Below are 27,245 nucleotides of genomic sequence, written 5' to 3' on the forward strand. Positions count from 1 at the left end.
TGCATTCTCCATCGGCGCCGCAGTGAAATGCATAAGTGAATTTCGGTGGAAATGCAACCACAATGAGTCTCTGCATGATATTGCGTTCAATAGCGTGGACTGACTCCCATCCTACTTGCACCATTTTAGATGCGGGTTTTTAACCCAGCACGGTGGTCAAACGATGCTAGAACAGAAGGACCGTGGTCCATTCCCAACCAACCGTGAGTAATCTCTTAATTATCTTTTATGGTCTCTCTGGAGCGCTTTAACTATAATTATAGCACGAGGATGGCATGAAGGTGCACTAGATTAGAAAGAAGCTCGCGTAATCCGGGACTGCATTCATCGGGGAAGCATTATATTTAGTGCGACCGGGTTCGGATCGATCGAGGGAAGTGAAATACTCTTTTTAAGGACCATCCGTTCGACACGGGACAAATTTTGACAAAATTCGGCAGTAATGTAAAAATTGGCAATTACCATGCCGTAAGCCGTATAGTTCGGCGCATCCACTTCGTTTGAGTCGGCCAATGGTTTGTGAGAGTGATGTAGCATTTCCCGAGGGCATAGTAAACGCACGGGACACCGATTAATGAACGAATTTGACAGTTTTTGGGTGCTTGTAGGATATTTTAATATATATTGCGCGATGGAAGAATTGATCATGAACATGAATTAAGTAATGTCCTGGCAAGCTTTATTTAGCAAATGCACAACACAATTTCAAAGCACAAACAAAAACCATATGAATTGAGAAAACACAATTGCAAAGTCCCAAGCACTCGACACGCTTCACCATAATTAGTCTTGATGGAACCAGTTCAATTAAATCTTTCCTCATTAAACTCTTCAGTGCTCTAGGACCCTATCGCTTCCTGCGCTTTCTTCATCAATTAATTCGTTATCATGGATGGATATGGGGATGGAAGTATTTTCTTGAGATGAGATAACCTTGTTCCTGTAGACTGTCGGTGTCCACTCCCTTTATTCGTTATCAAGCGAACATAAAACAAAGGAGGATTTGTACATTGTGATGTGAATGAATGCAATCTGGATTAAACTGGATGTCCTCGACGAAACAGTTTCCTTGTGGCAGTACAGGTGCAAAGGAAAAGCAATTCTAATCGTGATAAACTATTGTTGATAAGAGCTCTAAGGACTAACAATGATGTAAGTAATTGATCTTTGAACAATTTCATGTCCAGTGAAGAAACGATGTATAATACTCAAAGGTCCTGGTGACGCCGCTCGGTGATCTCATTTCGTGCAAAAGGTTAACATTATCCAATTAATTGAATGAGCTACGCCGGTACGTTCACACTGTTCGGCACGTACTATCGGGAGTTTCTGCCATTGATTGGGAATTCATTTAACGAATCGATGGAGGGTAAATTAATATTTCCATGCTTTGAAACACGGCGCACCGGAGCGTTGAAGTGGAAAATGATCCGCGCCGTAGGAAACCGTCTCGATTTTTTGAAGCTGCCCCAATCAAGAAAGAGTAAACAAGAGAAGAAAAGAGCAACAACAAAAAAAGAATGGTAGCACGACCGAAGAAGTTCAATAAAATTGCTTCTCATCAAGCGTGTGGTGAGGCCAGGGTTCCGCTTCCGGTTCATCGGCCGTACCGGAACCTGTGTTGGCGCTGTTACGGAATAAGGTAATTTGCATTGCCTCAACCCGTGCAAGCAAGAAATGGTGGAGCGTTTTACGCTAGTGTCGTTTTTTGCTTTATTCTTCTTCCAATTTCATTTACAACGGCCCTTGCCCTTTTTTACATTGATTTTATCTTTCCACGGCATCGTTGGCACATTGGTTTGGCCCCGGTTGCGTAAGGGCGCATCGGAGTTGTGCTGTGCCTGATAAGCTTCTTAGCGAGCAGTAGCAGAGAGCGAGAGAGATTAATTTACATTATTTTTCAATCAACAGCCATGGGTCCTCGCTTCTTTTATATGGGTGGCCGTGTTAATGGGTTTAACATTTTCCCTCTTACACAGTGGCGATGTGCCGGTAAGGATAAGTTATTGGTTCAATAAATTCGGCACGAGAAATGGTTTGCTTCGTTCCTGGTTTTGCAGATGGAAATGAAGAAGTAATTTGTGAAAAAAGGAAAGGTTGATTCGGTATCATTTGATATTAATAAGAAAAATATAAACTTTTTAGAAAAATAATTCAAATCATTGTCGGATAAACTGAAACCTCTGGCGCAATTGCAAACTCAAGACAGCTTTAGCCTCACCGATTGCAGGACGAAAATATTGTTTGGGGAAGTTGGACTAAATTGAAAAAGTTACTAATTGGACACAGAGTGTGACGATAAAGAATGTCACACTCACACACACACATTCAGCCATGTATTTCCGGGAAGGGCAGGCTTTACTTACCGAAAATCGTTCAGCTGATTGTGCAGGAATTTCCGTATGTTCCACGGCAGATCGTTGTGACCATCGATTAAAGGCACTGTGTCGAGCAGCTGCGTAGCCACCTGCAGCCGTTCCTCGAGGGGCGCACCGGACGAAACCTTGAGGGCGAGCGGGACGGCCACTCCGGCTGCTCCGGCAATCAACAGTATGGAGGTCACCGCAAGCCACTGTCTCGAAGGAAGATCCCATTCTACGGAGGAAGCAAGTTGTGTTGTTTGATTAGTTTTTCTATCGTTCAATAACTATCGCCTGTATGGTGTAGGGGCTTTGAAGAGCAAGACAGTGGGAAGTTTATTTTTATGAAGATAGATGAGAAAGAGTGGGATTTCCTAGCAAAGGAAATTCTTCACTGGGTGTGATTGATGAGAGAAGAAAGATCACGACGAAGTGAAGAATAATGCATCGAACATGAGCTTCAGTGTTGTTGAATTTAATTTCTTAAACATTTTTATGACGGAAGAAAAAACATCCTCACAAGCGTATAGATGTCAAGACCGGTAGGTTATGTAGCAGGTGGCAATATAATTGCATAAGACACGATCTGAGCTGCTGTTTGTAGATCCCTTCCATTGCACTGTTTTCAGTCGGCATAAACGCAGGTCTCAACGACGCTCAGTGTTTGCTTGCGCTAAAATACATTGTCACTTAACGAAATGCAATGAATCCACTTTAGTCTTGTTAGGGACAAATTCTTATCCATCAGCGTTAGAAAAACTGGAGATTCAGCGGCGAGACCGGGCACTCTGTTAAAATGCAACGGTTTTGTTTGCTCGAAGAATTATCGCTTAACTCTCCCGGGTCGTGATGGAGGCCCATTACGCGCTCTAGGAGACCCACCGAAGAAAAATAAAATGTGCAACTCTTCCGGTTCCATGCTGTGGCGGTGGCCATGTCGTGCTGTCATCGCCAGTGCCGTGTCCGTGCGACAGAGCGACTCGTTCGCTTTCCCATCGACTAACAGCGCTGATTAGCATTTATTTGTTGCACAAAGTGTTTTAACTTCAAGGCTACGGATGAGCTGGACCAATGGGAAACTTTCGAGAGGAAGAGAGTTTCAGTTTTGTCAAGAGGAATATACCTCTTGGTGAGTGTGTCGAGGGTTGGGAACTAAATTGCAACGATGTTAATTTGCGTCCTTTTGACGTCCAGGATTGCTTCAACATTCGCTCCCTCTTGGTTCCACCTAATCTTACACACTTTTTGCCAACTTCAGAGCGAGTATTTAACATGCTTTAGGATTGTTTTTGTAGGATTGTTAGGTTGGTGATGGGCAGGATGAGTAGTGAACGAGGAAAAGGTTAGATGGATTTCTCGGGGAAACATTTTCAGCAATTCCAGGGTTATTTTGCAACAGATTTACCAAATCCTGGCTTCCTGCTGCTAGACCCTGAAGTACATTCATTAGCTGTAAACTATGGGGCACGAGTACGCTTGGTCCACTCTTTGAAGGAGATAAATGTTAAACATAACTCCTTCTCCATCACTCGCAGCGTTAGAAATCGTGTCCAGCGAACATTGAACAACACCCTAGCGTACCGTCAAAGTAAGAGAATGAGGTTACGGCTGCGTTTGCCTGTTCTCTGCATGATGAATAATTTATTAGAAATTTAAATTTGCTCCTTCTGGCAAACATCAGCCTCATCATCATCACCCTGCTGAGAACAACTTCCTCCGTTCGGTGTCTATTGTGGTTAGTTTGGCGCCTTGCATTGCAAAGCCATTATAGCAAACTCTCCGGTGACCCACCAAAACATTATGGTGTGAATCACGACCAAAAGCTCCTTCAACAGTCGCAGCACAACTATTTAAATGCAAACGCAAAGTTGTGTGAATTTCGTATCGTTCGTTAGTGGTGTGGCTGGCTTACCGGATATTAATGATGGGCTAACCTCAAATCATTTCGGTTGGAATTCCGGAACCGCACACCGACATGTGTACATGCCGTGGTTAGAAATGGTTTAATAATGGAATTGCTACCTGTTCTGACAAGGCGACCTACTGTTCTTGGAAGGATTCTTAGCAGCCGTATGGTATTAAATCTCGAAACTTATCATTTCTTCACATTGTACAATTCTGAGCCTGAGATTACTTTGCCAGTTCAGAGCAGAGCCTTCTTCACGCAAAATACTTACTTGATGATCCGGAACCGGTACTACTCGAACCACGACTCGGACATTGGCGATGTTTCCACGGGTGTGGTTGCTGCTTATTGGGTGTCCCGTTAAGGCTACAGCTCCACCTCCTCCCGTTAAGGAAACCCATCACCACCTCCCATCACACCTCCCATTACTCCACCAGGAATGATGGTAGTGCCGGGAGCAGGTTCCAGGCCCGAACCGAAGTACTGCGAGGGATTGAAGTTGAAGTTGCTGATCGAGTTGGAGAAGGGATGGTTATGCGACGCGATGAGGTTGGTTTTTGCTGACCCGGAGTACTGATTGATGTTGCAGGAGCTGGCATGGTGACCGACTACTCCACCGCCCAACCCAGAGAAGTGCCCCGACAGTTGTAAATCTCCGTTCGCTCCGATCGTGTTGTACTTGGCGGGAAGATTAAGTGCATCGTAGTTAGGAATGAAACCGGCAGTGAACGAGTCCGGATGGTGGTGGTGGTGTTGATGGTAGAGATATAGCTGCCCCGCATCCATCGCTTCTTTTAGCGGCACATCCGATCCGGTCTCTCCGAACCGATCCTCTCCATTCCGGCAGTAGTAGTGGTGATGGAGATAATTATCATCGAAGTAGTAAGGCGGATATGGCTTTGTTGTGCCGGGCGGATCATTCCCAGTCGGAAGCGGTGCGGCCGTGTTGCCATTCATCAGGTCCACCATCATGACCGGAAGCGGGTCGTTCAGTTTCGACTTGCCGTCGGCGGTCATGCCCAATGAGCCGGAAGTCGTTTTACCGTTTGCCGACGATTTGGCGGATTTGAGTGTTGACTTTAGCGATCCGTTTGTGTTGGTGGAGGCAAAGTTGAACAGATCCGGCTGATTCATGGTTCCGATCAGGCCGTCGACTTCACGTCCGTAGCTTCCGACGTTTGCGGGATTGGGGATTGAGGGCTGGGACGATGGCTCGTACATCGTCGGCTTGTCCGCGTGTGTCGGTTCCGGTCCGGATGCAACAGGTTGCACCACACAGCCGTATCCGTAGGAGGGGCGCCTGTTGAGTGGAGGCGGCGGAGGAGGTATCATGTCTTCGCTGAACGAATCGTCCTGCAAGCGAAGAGAGGAAGAATGATGATGATATGATGTTGCTGAACAAACACCACAAATTCTTTGCATAACTGATATTGCATTGTGAACGGCTAACAAGAATGTGCAACAAGAGTGAGTCTGTGAGTGATTCGAATAGAAGTTATGTGAGCGAATCGTTCTCGAGAATCGTGAATCACATTTTGCATAGTTTGAAGTTCAAAAATATAATCATAATAATTGTTTTAAGGAGGAATGTTATCGAGAACGCCATGATCATAATGAAGCATTTTCCTGAGATCCTCCCAGAAATAATGAGGGAAATGCATTTAGGATGCATCGAAATAGACAATGCAACTTTGGTTCAACAAGAAAAATGCATAGAACAATTCCATAATCACATAATAAATGGCTTCGGACGTGAAGGCAACTCATTTTTCTCACTGATGCCTCCTGCCACAGTCAGCCTTCCCAGCGTGTAGTTGCAGCTGTAGAGCATCGCAAACGTTGGGGATGACAAACTCCGGTAGCACTGGCACATTTAACGCATCCTCCTCCGAGTACGAGACCGGCCGGAGATGCATCTAATGGTAATGTCCCGGTCGCGGAAAACCGCAAAACAGACCGGAAAAGCACAACAACGCCATGATCCGTACTGTTACGAGCTTTTTCCATCCACGCCATTATTCGCTGGTGGCAGCAGAGAAATGATCTGACTACGCCAGATGGAGCGGATATTTATGACGTTGGGCCATAATGGAAATGAGGAGAATAAATGCCTTCCCGTGTCGTGGAATGAAATGGCGAACACAGCGAGGCCACAGATACAGTAGGCCGTGTCGTGTTGTCCTGTCTATCCATCTGCACAAGAGGTGTATTCCAATTCTTGTACGCGTTTTGTTTTTTCCCACGATTCTGTTCCCGTTTTTCCTGTTCGGTCTCAATGCAGAAGCATGCGCTTGTCTTGTTCGTCATTTTTCACGCCACCGGAGCTGTTGTTTTTTTTGTGTTGTAATTTCCTCACTTTTTGAGACTCTTCCGTTGTTTTGAGGCTATCAGCTAACAAGCGCTCAAATTCGCAAGAGACCGTGCGTGAAGCTTTTTGGCTCTTTTCCATTATGAAGCGGCTATTGTTGGTTTGGTCTTGTTTTAAGATTAAATATGTGTCTGATTGCTGATGAAGAAAAATGGCGATGGTAGCTGGTCAAAAGGATAATGCCGAAGAAGCAACAGAAAAAACCCAATCTTGACGATGCTAACGAGGACGAGCCTAACAAACTTAAAATATGGTTCTAGAAAAGGAGGAAAAGGACAGTGAAAGGTCATCAATTGGGTAGATCTAGCATGTTGCTTCATCATGTCTGCAGTTGGAATTAATTTTGCTCTTCTTGCTTTAGGTTTTCATTTTCGTGGTTATTAATACGCTTAGAAAGGCTCAGAAGCAGTAAGATGGTGAAGTTCATTTACATCGTTTTTATAATGTAGTGCTCACTACATTATAAAAATGAAGCGATTAATTATTTTCATGATGTGGTGTAATAATCTCATAGCTTCTGAATTCCTGTTTAAATTTAGCAGCTCTTGAAGGTAATTATTTGAAACTAAATTACTTGAAGGTTTTTTTTACATTTAAACTTGATTGCACGAAATTATTACGAAATGCTTAAAAAATAATAGATTTAGTCTTTTTTTCTCCACATTGGTAGAAATTTGATGACGTGTGTTTTATAGTTGTATTTCGATAAGCCTTGTAGGTGTTTTCAATCTCACAGATCCCTAAGGTCACGTTTGAAGTACAACAGGATGGTACTAAAAATCCATTTTAGTACAGCTGATCAACATAATGCCAACCCGCATCGATAAATTTTAAGAACTCTACAGTTCTATTTCCTTCGCCTTCCTGGACTCTCTTTTCTTCAGAATCACTCTTCCCGCTTCCTTCAAGGTCGGTGGTCTGGTTGAAAGTGTGCACGAGTAGCAAATTGCGATTGCAAAGCCGTAACAATTTTGTTTGTTTGTGTTGTTTCTCCTTCTTTCGGTTGATTGTGCTTAAGCAGGACTGTTTTATGTTCACTTGGGCGCTGAGCTGTTTCGTGACATGGCAGGAATGCATTTTATGACATTCAATAAAAAGCTAAAGAAGCAAATATTTTACTGGTTGCTGTGAGTGAGCATCGGAATACGGCGAATCGGTGAAACACAATTTTGTGAGGAATAAATTGCATGGACGAACACCATATAACATTACTCTCACAATGCCAGATGGGGACGTATAATACTCAGAATTGGGTGTTGATCATGAGAAACAGTTGGCACAGTGGAGATCCAGGAATCAAACTGCATCACGGGTCCCAGGTATCCTTTTGTTTATGATCCAGAACAAGGATCCTTCCGGTCACAGTCTTGGTTTCTTGTCAGTGCATGTAGTTGCACTAGATGATAGAGATTGAGGAGTGATAGAGATTCTCTTCTCGGAAATTAATGCAAGTAAATGTACCACGTTTTAAATGAGCAAACCAGCTAACGAAGGCATAATGAGCTTAGGTTGTAAATTGATTTTCAGTGGAATTTCCCTTTACACCTTTCAATGGTAGAGGAAAATGAATGAGTGAATGTGTTTTCAGTTACTTTTATGATATTGGACTTTGGAATTGATTCAAGGCCTCCTGATAGTATCGAAATTAAATACTCTTTTTTATTTTAATTGTATGAATCAGAAGGAAATGTGTATAGGCTGGCAAACCATAATTTCAAGTTTTCAATAAATTTGTCACTAGAACACATGCACAGGACTAAAAGAAGAGGTATGCTTTTATCTTTTAGGTCGAAAATAAAGCATTGAAAGACATTAAAAATTCCATTAACGGTGAAAAGCGGCTCTGCTGGCTGTGAGATATTATTCAAAAGGGATATAAATGGAATGCAACACGACGCACAGAACACAAGCAGCCATTTTATTCTATTTCGCTGTGGAGGTTTGTGGGAATATGTCCATATCACCGTCTCTTATCGTATTGTGAAGGATTAAAAAGGAATAGCTTTAATCCGATGCCGAGGCATCAGCATCTCATATTACTGGAGCTGGCCACTGTATAGAACCCACAGCAGAAAGCATTCAAAAACATTGGCTGTTCAGGTATGTTGGAAGCAGAATGAAACTTAATGGAATGGATTAAAAGTTCGAAGGAAATAATATCTTAAGATGATCGATGTCCATCCTATCCCAACCTGGAAGCTGTACCCGTATAGACGATAAACAATTTGTTCTTGCTCGACAAAGACAGGGGGAGCAGATAAAACCTACTTCGTCCCAAAATGAATATCTCTTCTTGATCAATAAATCTGGACTGTCCCAAAATGCCACCGAGCCCTTGGAATACCCATACACTTCCCGTGGATGGGCCGGCCGGCAGTATGGAAACAATTTCGCCGATACTATCGGAATGCAACAACTGCGGCCAGCTGGGGCGGGAAAATGGAGTGCCAATTTGCAAACGGAATTCTCCATCTTCATCCTCGAAAACTTTGAGAGTTCTCACACCTTTTGGCAAAGCTCCTCTGTACGTTTTCTTGATTGAATCCTTCGTAGTGCTCGGAATCCCGCTCACTGAATCTAACCCACGTCGCTTAGCGCTGGGAAGTGGGCAAAACAAGAATTTGCAATTTCCTTCCCCACGTTCACATTTCATTGGACAGAAAGGACATTCCATAAATAATACTCCGAAACCATGGCCGCAGAATGGTATGGTCAATAAATTTTGTGTATGCCGGGGCAGAAGGAGACGAACCGTTGGCTAAGCTACCAATAATTTATGACCGGAAGTAGCCATCGATGACATTCAGGCATGGGAAGGTGGACGTGGGAAACCGTTTGGTTTTGATCGCGGGTCTAAAAAAGGGAAAGTGCTGCGGGTTTTCGGATCTGTTTTGCTTTTCGAAGCGATAAAGTTTTGTGTTCCATTTTATTTTTGCTTTGCAGGAGATAAATAACTCGTCCTAGGTCTTGTCCCTCTCGTAGTCAAGTAACATGCGAGCTTAGATCGGAACTAGTCGGTCGATCCTTCGGCGTTAAAGCCTGTGCAGAGGGCAAGTGTTTATGTTTTTACTTTTCTCAATTGGGCTTGACAGCTGTCACCTTTGCCGAAAGCAGAAAAATGGATCCTTTGCACAAACGATAAGGGGGAAATCTCCATCAAGTTCCAAAACCTGGGCGATATGTTCTGAATTCTGATACAGATATTGGTTTTCAGATATTAACTGGGGTTTTGGCATACACTCCCGAAAATAATGAGGTAAAATGAATGTTAAATATTAAATAAGTATTTTTCATAAGTTCTTGAATTTCCCTAACCGTTGCTTCTTTATGCCGGTAATCCCGGCACAGTTCCACACACACATCAAACGTAGCGAAACGTGGCATGTAGCTGACGTGCAAGCTTACCTCGGCATAATTATCATTCCTTGGATACGATCCATGCTGGCAGTCAAACGAGAGTACGTTGGCCGCTACCTTGCACGCGTTTCCGGTGACTTTTCCGGCTGCAGTTGGGGCTAGCTGAGGTAAAGGTGGCGTTGGAGCTGGAGTTGAAACGGATGACGTCGGCACGGATGCACCGGTTATGCTGGAGTGTCGTTGCATCGTCGCTGCGGTCGCTAGGCTCAAGTCACCGGTTGATGTGGCCAGGTGCTATGAGAAGAGCAGGCAAGAGAAGCGAATAGATGCATTAATGCACAATTTTCACGGTGTAAGAAAACTTTGAACTGTGGGTTTCGGAAGTGTCTGTGCCTGTGAGTCAGTTTTGTTGTGGTGAGCTGTGGTCGTAGTGTTGATGGGTTGCGGATAAATATAACAACAGTTTAGAAGTGCCGTGAGGGTTGTCATAGGAAGTCCTACACTGCCAAGAGTACTCCGAAAGTGATACGCATTGCACCCGAATCAACGCTGGCAAACGAATGCATAGTCGTTTATTTTACTCACGAAATGGCTACGAAGAAGGGGCTCCTGCTACGGGAACTTGAAACAACCCACAAAATGGTGGAAAATGCAGCCTACAACCTTTTCAAAGCTAAACGGCCGAGTGAGGTAAACGCCGACTGAGTTTTCATTAGCAAATTAGTTTTCTCAAGCCTTTTGTCGTCATCGTTGCCCCATAAGTCGTTGACGAGCAGCCGGCCCACTCTTGTCCTAGCGCCATTTTGTTGTTTTGACGCTGGTGGGGAGAAAGCTAATTGTTTCTGTCATTGTTGAAATTTGATGCCATCCGTTTATGGTGCTACCGCTCTCGAAACAGTTGAAATTAGGCCGTTTAGCTTCGGGTCTGTTGAATTCAAAGCAATTCTCTAGTCACTCGAACCCTCGGTGGGATGGGTTGTGTGGCTCTCTTCGTGTTCTTGGAACCGTGTGTGTCGGAAGATTTTCGATTTGCGTATATTGGGATCTAACGGGACAGGGAATTTGTTGTTACAGTATACCAAAAGCCTGGAGGACCATCCATGTATGCTTTCATCTCGTCGAACGTTTTACTGTCGTACGTTCGTTCGGGACAGGTGCATAAGCGAAATGTAAGCAAGCGTTACGACCGTTACAAAGTCTTCCGAGATAGCTGTAGGCAGTGTGGTTGGAAAGTCTTTTCGCGTTCTTCGCTCGTACGCACATCGTTAAGGCGGTGTGAGGCGTCAAAAACATGATAAAGACGCCAATAACATCCCACGGCTCTATATCGAGACGATCAATTCAACCACAGCAAGCACAAACGCAATAAGGATGGGTATAAAATCACAGTCGAAACGAAACGAAACGAATAAACACTTACCAACTTGCCCATGGAGCCGAACTTCTTCTGACGGTCCTTTTCCAGCCGCAGCAAAATCTGTGCGTTCTGCTCACACGTGTAGGTGTGCTGGCGAGGATTTTTCCTGTCCAGGCTGTACTGATATAATGGCCTTAATGGATTCGGTATTATCTGTAAATATTTGATTCGGTGAAAATCGAAACAGAACGACATGAGCATAGGCATGCGAGAAGAGAAGAATAATGGGCTGTGAGGAAGAAGCAGCTAATAAGAATAGGGAGAACTTTGGAAACGAAGCAGATGAAGCGTATGAAATCGGAGCTGAGATTAAAATTGGGTTGGAAATAGTCCTATCAATCGGATAAAATGGTGAGAGTAATGTGCAGTAACTTGGCATAATGTAATGGGTTTGAGGGCATGAACTACGGGCCTCATCATCAATTCCTCGAATCTAGAGTAATGTTGAACCCTGTGTCGAACGTTTCAGTGGACAGAAAGGCAACCAAACTTTGGAATGAAGTCGGACAAACACACCGAAGTGAGAGCTAATTGGGAGGCCCAGGACGCCAGCAACAGTAACAGCAATGATAGATTAGGAGACCGTATTGGTGACACTTTCACACGTCCACACTTCCTGTTCGATTAGAGTGTTAGATGGAAAGAATGGACGTGATTGTCAGAGTAAAGCAGCATCAGCTGTTTCGTCCAGTGACCAAAATTCCATCTCAAGAGAAGAACCTGCTAGCAGAGTTGTGTTTGATATGTGAACGGTTCCATTAGGCATGGTTATTGGTCAATTTGTGTAATTACGAGCTTGATTTCGGTTATTGAGAGTTGATCCTGAACGCTTTCGTGAACAAGTAGCCAAAAGCATTGAAATGTACGTTCATGAAAGTGTGTCGATAGAAGGGAGGAGATAGCCTGAAGTGTTGAAAGGCATTATAGCCATTTGAGGATATCAATTTCATGATGCTTTCGGTGTAGATGTATCATCAAAGAACGAAATGGATGATGAATCTATGTCTCAATTCAGGATCCCATATCGATTTGTACTGTTTTGATGCTGGTGATACGGACAAATTTACGTTGATTGTTAAATTTGCATAATATTTGAGGTTATAGATTCTTATCCAATGAAACATAAAACATTATACGTGTTCAGAGACGCTTTCAAAGGACTTAAACATCATGAGAACTGCTAACTGGTGAAAGTAATTACATCAAGTTACAGTTTATATTCCAAGAAAAACTTTTCAGAGGAATGTTTAACCTCGAGGGGATAAAACCATCCAACAGACGCTTTCAAATAACTAAACCGCTTTTGGCAGATACCTCTGGCTGTGCTACTTGACCTAAGAAAATCACCATTAAGGTCATCGTCTATTTTCGTTAGGCTCTTAGACCATTTTCACATCAACACAACACTCTGGAAAGCAAAAGAATCAGTCGAATCGACGTACTTGTAGAAGCAATAACACCGTTCAAACTGCCGAGAACGTTGAAAGATGGATTTTCAATTTGAATCTCACGCGATAAGGCGCGATGTTTAATCTAGCTTATTCCATTTCTGATCTCCCACAAAGCGAGGGCTTTTCAAGACTTCCCAGCCAATAGCGCCGGTAACTTGAAGTCGCATTTCGTTCGCGTGTTTTTCTATTCCATTTCTCGGCTCTTCCCTTGCTTATGCTCAGTGGTTGGCCTTGCCTTCTTCTTCTGACACACCATCCAGCTGCCGTTGGGCAATATTGACGTAATATTTCGTCCTTGGTTTCTTCTCAGTCTTATTTTATGGTGGAGTTTCTGGGCCGGAAGTATGATGATAATGTGATTAAGAAAATTAATTACAAACTCCCATACCACCGACCTGTCGTGAGCTGACGGCAAACGAAGTCATCAGGTCAGATGCGAAATGTCTGGACTCTCGTTCCCCATCGTTCGATTCTACAACCATTCATCGTGTAAGGGGGCGGTTGAGCTTGGCGGTCACTGTCGGAGTGTCAGAAGACGTTGGTCGATGTCTTATATAAATGATATTGACCCGACGGAAACGATTATCGACTAAAAATAGAGGAATCTGTGGAATTACTTTGTGAGAAAACGAATGAAATCTTCCCACGAGAAAGAAGATTAGAAAACGATCCAGCGACAGAGATTATAGCGTGGTCGGAGCCACATTAAGTTTAATGGCCCACCAAGCAGGATGTGTTTATGAGATCGTGAAAGATTAAACATGAGATTATTTTGAACGTCTTAATGGAGTTTGGTTTGAATATGGAGACTGAAAGGGCTTTAAGTTTTTCGCAGCATGAGTTGTTGCAAAGAAAGTCATAAATCACAGACTCACATTTGCACCGTGCGTCATCTGAGCTACGCAAGAAATAATCAAAGAGGAAAACACCGACGACTCTTCTTTGTAAAAACTGGTATCAAAGCGAGCGTCAATGATTAACCATCCATAAAGGTCATTTCATTCTCATCTATCTACCAATGTCTCTCTGGCCTACCGAGGTTATCGCAAGGTTTGAAGAATATGGATGAAAACAGAAATGAGGACGAGGGACACTGACGGGAAGCAACGGAACAGAAGGAAATTCCTGTAATAATGACTCACTTACCTCGGTTTCTGCGTCGCAGCTGCACAGTGACAGGGTGCTTAATCCGCCCGGCCCTCGTTTGAGGCTGTTCCGACTCCCGACCGGATCCTGATGGCTGCTGCTGGTGGCATTTTTCAATATCGAACATCCACCACCACCGAAACCACCGGTGCGCGTCAACGTAGCCGTTGCGGCTACCGTGGCCGAGATGGGATAGATGGACTGAGTCGGCTGGACATTGTGGGGTTGAGCCTGCTGCTGCTGATGGTGTTGATGCTGATGTACGCGATAGTGAGTGTGATGCTTGTGGCGATGGTTTTGCTGATGTTGCTGCGTCTGCTGCGGTTGCTGAGGGTGCTGGTAGTCGGACTGGGACGATGAGCAGGTTGAGTAGCTATCGTTGTCACGGTGCTGCTGTTGCTGTGTAGGATGTTGTCGAGAGTACTCGCGCAGCTTCTGCTGGTGAAGCAGGACCTGCGATTTTATCATGTGATCGGTGTTATTTACATTTAAATTGGATTTGCCGCCGTAGCTGTTGCGGAGCGCGTGGAAGCGTTTAAAATCGTCACTGAGCGAGGCTTCCGTTTTGATGGTGGGTGCTAAATTTGTCCCCGGAGGTCGGCCACCGCCGCTGCCTGTTTCAAGAGTGTGCTGCGTTTGTTCCGCGGGGCCATGGGAAGTCGACTGGGAGGTGCTACTGCTGGAGGTTTTCGACCAGCTCTTGGCAAGACCGGAACCGGCGCCGGATCTCGTACAGGTCGTTCCGGTCTGTTGTTGCTGTTGATGATGGCCGAAGCTACTGCCGACCGGCCTTGCATCCGCTCCGAACTCCACAGGGCCATTAGAGCTTCGGTCCAGAGTGCTTGTGTTGGATTTTTTCAATCGCTGATGATGACTATTGTTGCGTTTCAACGAACCGCCCGTGCTGGAACCGGTGGCAGCTGCTCCTTTGCTGACCGCATGGCCATGTTCGTTTGCGTTTGATCCCGTCGAGTGCAGCACCGATGGGGTTTGCGCTGATTGCGGATCGATCTTTCCGTTGTGTTTGTGCAGATAGCTTTGTTTGGTGCGATTAATATCGGTCATTTTGTGATGACTCCGAGCTGGTACGGTGTGGTTGTTGGAGAAACGCGACTTAATGTGATTTGAATGGCACTGTAGACCAACTTTGCGTTGGTGTAACACTTCAGCGCAATCGTTTTACATTTAGCACCAATCGAAGTATTGTATTACTTTCTATCATAACTTTAGTGACTTTTAGCTCGCGAAATACGCATAGAACACACTCAAAACGTTCCTATTTAAGAACCAAAACAGTGTAAAAATATAATAACTTTCCCAAGCTCACGTCAGTAACCACGAAAGCGACTAAGACATGAACACATCAATGTTATCATCATGTAGCCAATCTTCATAGCATCGAAGGCTCGCAGCAACCCGCAGTAAAGATCGAAAGAAACGGAGCAAAAACCAATGGAAAACCCTTCCGGCGATCCGATGGTTGTGCCGTGGAAATGGAAGGAAAATGTGAAACAAGCTAGCAACGAGCGTACGGATTATCTTCCAGGTGCATCGGATTGCTAAGTGTTACGGTTGCTATGGAAAAGGTTAAAAGCATCCCTTGGCGTTAGTAGAAGGACGGTTCCAGCTCCAAAAGGCCTTTTCGGATACAGTGGCAGCCGTGAGCAATGTGCATTGGCTTGTGAATAATTTACATTCACAAAAATGTCTCTCATTGGAAAAGAAATGCATGGACATGTGATCCTTCTGGTGGAGAAGCATACACCTCTTCTAGTTGGTTGGTTCTCTTATTTGTGTCTCATTACGATAGCCCAGTTCAAGTTTTGTTCCCGTAACGATCCCTAGGCTCATTCGGATATTCTGGTATAATTTCTAGCATTCGCCTTTTTCGCCGGAAGATTCTTCGCCAATGCTTCAACTATATTACTTCAATTATCCTTTGAACCAAAGTTCAGTCGCATGGTGTCTGAGGGATGGAGGTTGGGATCCCTGTTTGCCGACAATCCTTCCAGAAGACAGTCAATGGGGAGCTTCGTGTGTTTGTTTCATTGGTTCGTCATTGCGGTTCTTCTTTTAGTGCAATCACCAACAGAAAAGTTGTTACGTATTTGGACCAGAATTTCGTTCCGGAGAACGAAAGCTTTGCAGGTTAAACATGCTTTGCTTACTATTTGTAGGCATGAGACTACGGTGGGCTTGAGTATCATAGATAAAGGCTTGACTGGAATTGATGAAAAACTGTTCCGAAGTGTACTTGTTGTTTTCCGATAGATTTTCCTCTGGGTTACACTGAGATGTTGTAAGGCAGCATGGAAAACCTGCAACCGATAGAGAAAGAAACTTGTTGAAGATTTATGCAAGAAACGCGTTGGTGATGCGTGTATAATGGTGTTTGTCTGAAGATTGATGGTTGGGAGTGTGGGATAGTTTGCTCAGCATGATGCGTGTTAATAAGTTTACTTAGGACCGTCTGTTTACCCTCAAAACAATACGTTTGATCATGAATTATGCCAACCATAATCGATGGATCAAACATTCTTGCTTGGAAAAATATATCTACTCTTGAATTTCCTGAGACCAACGTTACTCAGAACCGTTTCAGAAGGAACTTTAGCGAAATTCAAATCTCTTAGAATTAATGCATTGCCCTATTAGGCAACTCCATCAACAAAAGTGCAGGTGAAAATATAATGAAGATAATGAATATATATTTCAATTAACTGGCGCCGGTTTGGGCAATTGAACGACTGTAAAAAAATCTCTAAATGATGGCATTTCACGGAATTATTGAATACCGTTGGTTTTAATGTGTAAACGTTGGAGCGCGACCTTTGATATTAAAGCAGACTCTGGAGTTATGTATGTTATTGCACTTTCCGCATTATAATCCTCTCTGATGACTATTATTACCCGGACGGCATCATTTTTTACCCTCGTTTTGCTCGTGAGCGCTTGTGGTTGATATGTTCATTAAGCTTGTAAAACAATCGTAGACATGACGTTGGAGTGTGTTTTGCGGTTGCTGACCGGCGGAAAAGGCTTGTTGTTTTGATAGGTAGATTGAACTCGAACCTGATGGTTAATTGTAAAATAATACATACGATGGATGTATGTTCAATGAGGCTTTGTGAGGTTCTGTAGTGTAGCAGTGAACAGGAAAGAAAAAAGTCCCAATCATATTTGCTGTAATTGCTTTCGTGCTTGATGGTCATAAATCTGTTTCGTTTCGGCTCATCAAAACTGTTCTCCGTAACTAATGGGGTTTTGTTTCGTGTCATGGGACGGAATTGATATGTATCGCGACTATGATTTATTAGTGTTGCTGAAGTTATTTTTTCCAATCGAAAAGCAGACAAATTTCCAATGTATTTCGCTGTGTTTCTGTGCATTCCTAGAAAAAACCAACCATATTAGCAGTCATACAGACAATAACGAGGTGAAAAACTCTGCTAAACAAGTATTCGTTTGGCTGCCACAAGTACGCGCTTTAAAGTATTTTATCCATTCTATAACACATTTTAACAGCTCATTGATTAGTAAAGTTAGAAAGATAAACATTAACCTTCCAGGAACAGTTTACTCGAATGACTGAGCGTAAGAGAATTTTAGATCCTGTGTGCGTTTTGTTTCTGTCCTACAGATCAATCTACCGGCTGATGCTCACCGTTGATTTGCTTGTTCGTTTAATCATGATTCCAAACATTTGGACCAAATTCGGTGGAATAATTTATCCTATTAAGGCTGTTTCCGAACCAAGCGAACAAGCATCGGCCCTCAGCACGAGGCAGCAGCTGGAGCCAATGAAAAGAAAGGGAATTCCAGACGAGGAAACCACGATAATGTATTTATGTAGCTGGTGCTTATGGTGAAGCGGTAGATGCTCCAGCTAGGCAAGGGTGCTAAGGATCATCGGACAACGGAAAAGAGTCGGCTAAGCGCTCGGCTGTTGGGCAACGGGCTAACGAGCACACTTGAGATCCGCTTCAAGCTAATAGTGGTAGCTATGGCGTGGTCCTTAAAGCTTGTACCGATGATGTTGCCGTGAGCAGGTTTCGTCCGTTCTTCTTCCCATCGTTCCGTATTAGCCCTTGTTGATCGCGTTCAAGTGCTATTTTTGTGTCGTGAGGATATTTTTCCTTCCAGGAGTATGTGTTCGTTTGGCTACACGCGCTCTCATCATTGGTCATGTGATTAACGCCGGTTTTGTTGCGTGATAGCGTTTCAGCAACGAGCGGTGAAGTCACTCATGCGTTAGTCAGGGTGAGCGTTTGGGCTGGGTGTGAGTTTCGTCGATTAATGGAGAGGTATAATTTTACCAATAAATGTTATCATTGGGTTAGTTCATTAGCTGGAAAAGAGAAACGAAAGGTGACGGCTTCATGTCTTGCTGGTTTTGGTTGGAAAACGTGAGGATATTCCTGAATGTGGATGGTTGATGGAGACGCCTGGTAGCTCATGATTAGAGGGGTTCCTTGAGATGAATTGGGGATGATGTTGGTGTTTTAGTATTAAATGAAGTAAACTAAAAGGAGAAATTTTCTCCTTATGCTATCGCAACCTCTTAACATTTTTTCTCCATATGAAAACCGTTTCTACTGGAAGGACTAAAGAGATTGTAATAAAGTTTGTGGAAACAAATTAAACCCGCGTTTAATACCAACAACATCCTGAATAGGATTCCCGATGATTGTTTCTGTGCATGAACAACATGGGTAGCTTGGCACACGCTATCATGATAGATAATTTGATTTATCGATCAGGATTTCCTCAGGATACCCTAAGCTTTCGATGCAATTTTCACGTTTCCCCGCGAGTGTTACCGTCATTTCCATGAGCCAACCGGGCCAAAATAACAACCGCTTCCGACTTACATAAGCCACGCAATCACGAATTCCGGTAAAACGGGCCTAAATCAATAGCGTTTTGCCTCCATTATTCGACGCGGGGCCATGTTAAGTATTGCGGACGTGCCTCGCATCGAGCAGTATTTGACTTTCCGGGGAGTTTAACGAATTTATTCATCGTGCAGTGAACTTGCCCCGGTGCGTGACTGCGCGGGATTTGTGCCTCGGCTGCCGTAAAAGGATCAAATGGGATGAAACACGGAATTCCTTTCGATCGGGAAACAAATCACTTTCGCCCGCAGGGTTGGCTTCCGGAGGTTGGCCGTGGTAATGTATTTGATCGTGGACATGAATATATGTGGCGATAAAAACTGTATGCTACCTGGCGTTGGGTAAGGCCCTCAAATCACAGACGGAATCGAAGAAGATTAATCTTTGCTGGCGATGAAAAAGAATCACTTTGTTAAATGGTCAATAAGTTTTGTTGATGAGGCGTTAAGAGCTGATGGAAGTTTTCTAAACAGGCGTTTATAGGATAATAAGAAGAGGGATCTCATAGTTCACTTTAATAATTGGCTTTATTTATGAGGCGGTTTAAGAAAATCAAAGCTGCTTTAAGTTCATTAAACTCTCTGGAAAATATATTCACGAGAATTTAAAATAATCCCTCACGCTCAATCGATTAGTGCTTAAACGAGTGTACACCTTTCACTTCCCAAAAGTTCAATCGATACATAATCGACCGAGGGCTTATCCGAAAGTTTATTCGTTCGTTTTTTCGTCTGCCGGTAATTAAATCCCACGAAGGATTAGGAAGTGCCTCATCATCACGGGCTTATCTCGATAATCGGATTCAAACAAAATAGAGAACCGTATACGATTCATTTATATCGAAGAGGTTCTCGCAGGACCAAACCCTTTCTATGTGTGTCGCTTGTATGAATACGCAAATGAGGGATACGCGTCGTTTAGAGCCTTGAAAAGCTAACCCGTTCTTTTTATCTGCTTTCCTTTGGTAAATGAGGGACAAAAAAAGGCCAGACGGACAAATTTGGCACCAACGACTACGAACGATATCGCTTGGCAAGTGGGAGAATGTGTTCACTTGCCTTGTGTTCAAAGAGTTTCATAAAAAATAGGGCTTACACGTAGCGGGTCAAAGAGTGAAAAGTGAATAAATATTCTTTCGCATCAATTAGTTACGCAAATGAGTGTCCCGAACTGCTGGACCATTAGATCTGGGGAGCGAGCAGACATGGAGAACCTTTTAAGCCTCGTTTGATGGGCTTTTGGAACTTTGAGCGATGTCTAAAAGCAGTACGATTTTTTCGCCCGTGTTTGATGTACGTGTTTGATGGCGCCCAAACAAAAAGATAGCCAGTCAAAGGCCTCGCGGGACGAATCTCGTTTGGCGTGTGATTACGCGGTCGGCTGGGCTGGTAAAAGTGACAATAAATTGAATGTAGGTTAATTAATCAAATTGCTATCCTGACCAGTTCTGACAGCTGCCAGAGTTGCCAAACTGGTATCAAAAGATGGCCCAGGGATGGTGGGATAGGGTCGTCTGGGTATGGGACGTTACGGGCCTACAAAATCGGTGTCTATGATAGAGCGTCCAAATAAGAGCATCGATCAATAAAATGCCGATGCTGCTAAAGAAGAGCAGAAAAACAGCAACTCTGTGAGTATGTTGGATGCATCGATAATAGGGCATTGGCGGCCATTAGAGCAGACGACGGAATCACCATCGAACGCGCGCGCCCACTAACACATGTGGTGTGGCTGTGAGCGTAAATTGATTTATGATTTATTCATCAAACATAGCTCAGGCATAGCGTTCTGGAACCAGCAGGGCAAACACTTCTCGGACACTTGGCCGATGCTTCCGATGCTTGCCGGAGGCCGTTGCCCTCACAAACAACTAATCCAATAACCGTAACATAAACTACAGACATACAAAATTTCCGACGTCGGTGCCTATTGAAGAGGAAAACATGCTTTCGTGCAAGGAATATGTATGTATTCGAATGCAAAAACAATTTGAAACACAAACAAATCTTCTATAAAAATTGGTGAATAATTTATGACAGAAAAAACTTATGTTCCAATTACGGATGAAGGCATAAAATGTTGAAATTTAAACTCAATTCAACTCATATTTTACACTAGAGCGACGTTCGGTGTGATGCATGGTAGAATTGCATTTATAATCGATTATTAGTCTCACTTGAATGAACGCAATTGGGTCCTTTCCGTTTGACCTGATTCGTCGCTGCATCTTATTCCGACCCTCGGGGCAGTAGCGAAACGATCATAAAAATGAAGGTTTTGAGTAGCGAATCGCTGTGTGGAATTTATAATCCAGTGAGCGTTACGGATGCCGAGTGGCATCGCCAGAATGCTTTCGCTAACATTCAGAGGTGGCCGTCGGGCCAAAGAGGAACCACTTTAATGGATTATTTTATTATGCTTTATTGCGCTAAATAAATTTCAAAGGAACAAATTGAAATTTCCGTCCGAAGAAGAAATCACGTCTGGAAGCAGTTTGAGAAAATTGTGTGTGTATGCCACATGCTCTTTAAACTATGCAGCAGATTGCACTTAGGTATGCGGCACTTGCAAGCTGAGTTTATGTTTCGAGAGTAAATTTTGTGGATGAGATATAAAGAATATATGATGTCTGGTATGGTTGACTGTATGATTCGAGCAGTAGAAAATGGAGAGCAGTTTTATAGAAATTTTGATGTCCGGTGATGAAGGTAAAAAAGCGGATGTTTATAGGTGCAAAATAACACACAGCATACATTGTCTAACCATGCAACATCGATGCTTTGCACGGGAATATGAACCATGTTTGATTGTTTTTTAAAGCTCATGAATATGTGTAGCTCATCCCTACGCCGGCATGTTTCCCATGGGACTTTGTTCGATGAAGCGTTCGCATGATGTCAAAAATCGACCGATACACTCGGTACATTATGCAAAGGATTCTCATGTCGGGGAGTTTTGCAAGCTTTGCAGGAAAATCGTTCCATCGTTTGCTGACTAAATGCTGTCCAGAAGTTGTTGTTGCTGTGCTGTGCAACCACCACCATCGTGTTCGTGGTGGTTGTTTGGCTTGGTCGGAAGTTTTCTTGTTGCTTGCTGATGCTGATTTTCATCCCTTCAGTCCAATTCGATCGAATTTCCCTTGCAAGGAAGCGGATATCCGGGGATGGCCATGTTCGGAGAGTTGGAGTTATTCTACACGTGCTTCCAAAAACGGTCATTCATCGTTGTTGACTAACGGAAACATGGGTAGAGTTAGGGAGAATGGGTAAAAGAGTGAAGAAAGAAATACACAGAAAAGAACCAAAACTTTGGAATCCAACAACCATCGAGTGCCATCAATAATGAATTTTTGACCATATATCTTTCCATTCCGATCTCCGGAAAGCGCATTGTCGGGGGACGGAAAAGTGTTTCGTCGTTTCTAATCGTCATCTGGAATAGATGTTGGCTGTGTTGTTGTATTCTTTACATCGCCCAGTTTTACGTTAAGCCACTCTTTTCTCTCTCTCTCTCTTGCTTCGTTTAGCTCACTCTCCTGCTGTTAAGAGTTTGTTGTTGTGGAAAATGTTACACAAACAAGCCTTCTCAGTCACAAATCCTATCACCGACCGATGTCTGTTTTGTACGATAAGTGATCGAAGCGAGAATGTTCTGTTCGAGAAGCAACTGTTGTCACCAGAGATGCCGGTACTGTGAATTTATAGCTCAAAACACGGTTGTAAAGATGTCCCTTGAGGGCGTAGCGATAAGGATACGAGTGCTGCTGTGGAGCAGCTTCCGGTCAGGGAATCGAATGTCCTTCGGTGTTGGCTAGGGCATAGACAATTTGTCCTGCTTCATCAGAATCATCTTTGGTCACTGATTTATTGAAAGCTTACGGTTCAATTTGGCTGAACGCAACATGGTTGTGACGGTAATTGGAGAGTTTTTCTAAGAGAATCTGAATTTGTTAATATTCCCTAACATAATATAAACCTTTTGTGCATCAAGCTTATAAGCTGTTGTTAAGCAACAACAACTGAACCTATTTCAAATCAAAAGATCATCTGCTAACAAACGCGCAATGGGAAACCGCCCTCAGAGCCGACGATTGATTATTTGATCCGATCAAATATTTCAGCATAAATCGACGGCAAACCAGAAGCAAAAAACGAGACACGTGTTGTGATTTTTCATCATCGTTTTAGCCTCACCGTGAGGGGAAAATAAAGCGACCCTGTAGCATAAAAGGGAGATATGCTGGTTGGGTTTGCATGGGTATCAGTCCTTTTTAGCATCTCGCTGTCAAACTGTCAACCCCGAATTGATGCGAAAGGATGTTCGTGTGTGCTTCAAAGGATGTGCTTGTCGGGTTGCCATTCGATAGATAGGAATCATACCCATCGGGATGGAAATCGAAATCTGAAGGGCAACGTATTGGAATGTTTTTTTGAAGACGAGAGACAGACAAAGAAAAAGCATGACTCTAAACCATTCAAAATAGTCTTAAATTTTCCAACTCCATCTTACCACGCTACAAAGTTGTCATTGATTAGCATTTAAGACATTTCAATCGGCACGGATTATTTTTTTATCGTTCGAAATCTGTCTCTTCCCATTCTGAAGCCTTGGGATAACAATTGTTTGCACAGATTTCCCCGACTTCATCACTCTTCTCGTTCGAAAAGGGAAGCACATACGTTAGAGTCAAAGATTGAATCTATTTGCCGAATGGTCGACTCGGAGGTTTGGGCTGGAAAAACCCGTTTATGAGATGAAATAAATTAGAGAACATCTCCACCGAGACGCCCATGAATCTCGGCCAGGAATGCTGTGAAGCAGGAATAGGAAACACAGGACTCAGATTGCTCCCAGAAGGCCCGATGAGGTAAGCCAATCGAGGATGGATAAAGGAACAAACGATCGAGAAAAACGTAGCCAGAAATTAAATTAACCTTTTTTGGTCACAGCCTTCAGTCGCCTTTAGGGGTGGTTTTTCTCTCCAGAGACTTTGTTCGGAATCGTCTAAATGGCCTGAAGCACATTTTGCAAGGACCTTTGTGGTTCGCTTTTTACGCTCTTTAGTTACGGTAGGTTTAATCTTGTGTGATGGAAGTGTGTGTTAGATTATGATGGAATGGATCAAGTCGTAGCGTGAGTGTGTCTTTATAGGACATAAAATACTGTTCTGAGGTCTGAGATTTTTTGAGATGTGGTTCAGTGGGTTTTGTCTTTAAAATTTTCGACATATTGTTTGTTGAATTGTTTGGCTTTTCTTGGAAGAACACTCAAGTAAATATGTTGTTTTGGAGTCTTTCCTGAACTGTATGTTTTCTCCGTAATCCTGACGCCGCCATTACTTGCTCACTGCTCATGCACAAAACAGTTAAATAAGGAACAGGATTAAAATTGTGCTGGATGCAAGCTCAACGCTAAGCTTCAATTTGCTCGGTTGGCACTTATCGCCAGTGTTTGCACGAAGCATTAGACAATATTCCTTTCGTTCGTGCAATTGCTCTGTTTGGCAAGGTTGCAATAAACGATGAGTTCCAAATGTGAGCATGATGCATTTGCTACAAAATACGGCATTCACATCTGCAGCACAAAGAACAGCAGCCGAAACAACTGACTGACAATCGATGATATGTATTCACACAGTGATCTACAGTAGCTGGTGCTGGTGCAAAGCGAAACGAATAAAATCACGGCAGGATCTTTATGGTGGCATGAAGAAATTTTCTTTGTTGTTGCCGAAAACGTCACGTTCATTCTTTGGACTTCAAGTCGTCCCTTCTTTCGACTCTCATCGTCCCAAAGTCATATTGTTGACGTTGATGTTATGCTGTGGCTGTTGTATTTTTTTCCTTTTTACCGTCTGTCTGTGTCTTTTTGCACTCCACGTTTTGCTTGTTTCGTTCGCCTTAGAACTGATATTATTATATTTTTTTTTGTTTTCTGCTACCAGTGACAGACTGCTTTAAGCTCGTTGCTGCAAGACCCAGCGCTCTGCACTATGTGACCATGACATATCTTCTTTTGTGTGTACCCTTTCGTCATATCCACCTTATGTTTCTGTTCTGCCTGTTATTTCCAGCAGTCATTTCATTTGAATGCTACACCGCTCGATGTGATGTAATGTGGAGTTGGGATTTGTTGTTTTCGTGGTGGCTGTGCGAAAGCTTTGACTTTTTATGCGCCAACCCATTCGTTTGCATTCGTCTCTCGTCTCTCGGGCGGTTGTCATCTCATCTCCCATTTTTGAAAGCTCTTCCAAACGAAAATACACACACATATGTGTGCCACCGAATCGTTAGGTCGCAGCTGGCCACCGGAGGGTTTTACCAGAGGAATCTCCACCATATTGTTCCACACACGTTGGGTGTCCCCTTTGGGAGAATGGCGCTACTGTCCCGTCGATGCAGATGGAAAAATTTCAATAAACCCGCTCACCCAACGGTGAAATGAAATGTGAGCCGATGGTGTAACGATGTGTGTGTGTGAGGGACACCACTGTTGGGCTTTGCGGAGCGTGTGAGATTGAGCAATTGAGACGAGAAGAGCAAAACCGGACATGCAGCACTTGGAAGGTGCCCGGGAATGTAATAAAGTTGAAGATATTTGTTCACAATTTAAAGTACGTGACTGGTTCGTTGACCAGAAGTGCAGGCGTTGAGGAAAGGGGGTCTGCTTGAGGAAGACGTGTGGGTCAGTCGGGTGAAGTCACATGTTTGCACTTATGAAGATGGATAGGCAAATAAAGAATGGAAAATAGCGAGAGAAACTTTGAATGTGTGAAGTTGAGAGTTAAAAGAAAAGGCGGAGAAGGACTGTTGAGTTGATGAAAACAGGACATTACTGGAAAGCTCGCTTAAGACAAAGCCCGCACGCAAAGCTATCGTGTGGATGTCAGTTGTTGAGTCGAGCGACGATTGAAATGCAATTTTAAGTAATGTCTTTACCAAGTCAGAGTAAAACATAAGGAAATGATCGTGGAAAGAACGAAGGTCTTCTCCTTTTCTTGCGATTGTGGTACATTGCGAGGATCTTACGAAAAGACTTCTTGTGCTCCAATTTGTTTCGACAGACGTGCACGGTAATAAATAGGGAGACGCAATCATGTAAGATTAAATCGAATTGTGCAAATGAAACTGCTTTTTTATTCGCTAGGATCAAAGCGTTCTACTTGTTTAGGTACTCAAAAACCATAAAACGACACATCGCGTGTGGGAGCGTATTGAGGAGTTTGTCTTCTGAAAAATGCCGTTCCCGATATCCTCGTCGCGTGTAAGGCAGATTACTCAGTGTTCGAGACAGCAGAAGGAGCACGGAGATGTTTAATGCTTGTTTTGGAAATTTTATGCCCGAAGCACTCCTTCGCCCAAAAACGGAACGACAAAAACATTGGAAGCTGACGGAACATAAAATCCCATTCATAATATTTCCAAAAGGATCACCTTACAAGACGTGTGACGTACGAGAGCTTCCGCAAATGACAGAGTGATAGGTGTTTTTCAAGAGTTTAAAGCCGGCCCGCCAAAACCATGAATGGAAAATTGAAGGAAGCCATCACGCGGCCTCGACGCTTACACTGATTAGGACCATCATCCAATGGAGTACCTGTGAGAAAGTAGGACACACGCGTCTCGGTTGGAGTATTTTCCGTAACAAAGTTCGGAAAGAAAAAGGATCGGGCTCAGGACAATGTGGAAAGAGTAGGAGCTTGTGTTTGTCAACATGAACAGAGCCTTGAGCAAGCGGAAAGTGGTCGTAAGAGTTGTAGGGAGTTTAAAAATTACAGTTCACCCAAAGTTTACTTTCCTCTTCGAAGGGCGGAAAACGAGTCAGGCTGCTACTGCAACACATCTTCGGTGAAAATTCAAACACTTTTCTCTTAGTACGGTGAAGGAACAAGAAGGAAAACGGCGGGAAAGGAAATTAATTTGTTAATGCAACACATCCAATGCTTTGAGTTCGTTGAAGGCGTCGACCCCAGGTTCGATGATGAAGGTCGAACTGAAAAGTTTAGACATCGTTCTTTCGATCATTCTGGCTGGTTGTTTGTGTGTTACATGTCGGTGAGGATTAGTGGCGTACTTTGTTTTGTGTTTGAAGATGATTGGGAAAGCAAATGGATGAGTTGGATTAGGACGACGCCCTGACAGGACAGACCTAAGGCCATGAATAATTGATGTACAGGAAAAGGTGTTGGCACATGCGATATGCTGGGCGATAAAAAAGGAGCCGGATCCATACGCTGGCTAAAGAGATTGCTTAGAGTAGGATGATTATTGGTCGAATTGAAGTGATTCGTTACTGTCAAGATATATTCTTCGATCACTTTGTATTGTAGTGTACGACATGGAGTT

The 27,245-nt window shown here is 43.5% G+C and overlaps 1 protein-coding gene across 4 annotated transcripts in view; it reads right to left on the bottom strand.

The window, feature by feature from the left end:
• Positions 1-27,245, bottom strand: part of LOC118514144 — a 182,098-nt gene that overhangs the window by 4,073 nt on the left and 150,780 nt on the right. The window contains exons 2-7 of one of the 4 annotated variants that reach the window (XM_036060755.1): positions 14,006-16,323; positions 11,412-11,561; positions 10,040-10,285; positions 4,664-5,619; positions 4,538-4,632; positions 2,367-2,595 (exon numbers count right to left, since the gene is read on the bottom strand). In XM_036060755.1, coding sequence (XP_035916648.1) covers positions 2,367-2,595; positions 4,538-4,632; positions 4,664-5,619; positions 10,040-10,285; positions 11,412-11,561; positions 14,006-15,070 — 2,741 coding nt within the window. In that variant the 5' untranslated portion in view covers positions 15,071-16,323. Of the gene's footprint in view, positions 1-2,366; positions 2,596-4,537; positions 5,620-10,039; positions 10,286-11,411; positions 11,562-14,005; positions 16,324-17,669; positions 17,712-21,941; positions 22,245-27,245 lie in introns of those variants that run through there. The other 3 variants (XR_004906576.1, XR_004906574.1, XR_004906575.1) reach the window with 3 other exon arrangements.

The sequence above is a fragment of the Anopheles stephensi genome, chromosome 3, assembly GCF_013141755.1.
Source record: "Anopheles stephensi strain Indian chromosome 3, UCI_ANSTEP_V1.0, whole genome shotgun sequence".
In the NCBI taxonomy this organism is placed as follows: domain Eukaryota; kingdom Metazoa; phylum Arthropoda; class Insecta; order Diptera; family Culicidae; genus Anopheles; species Anopheles stephensi.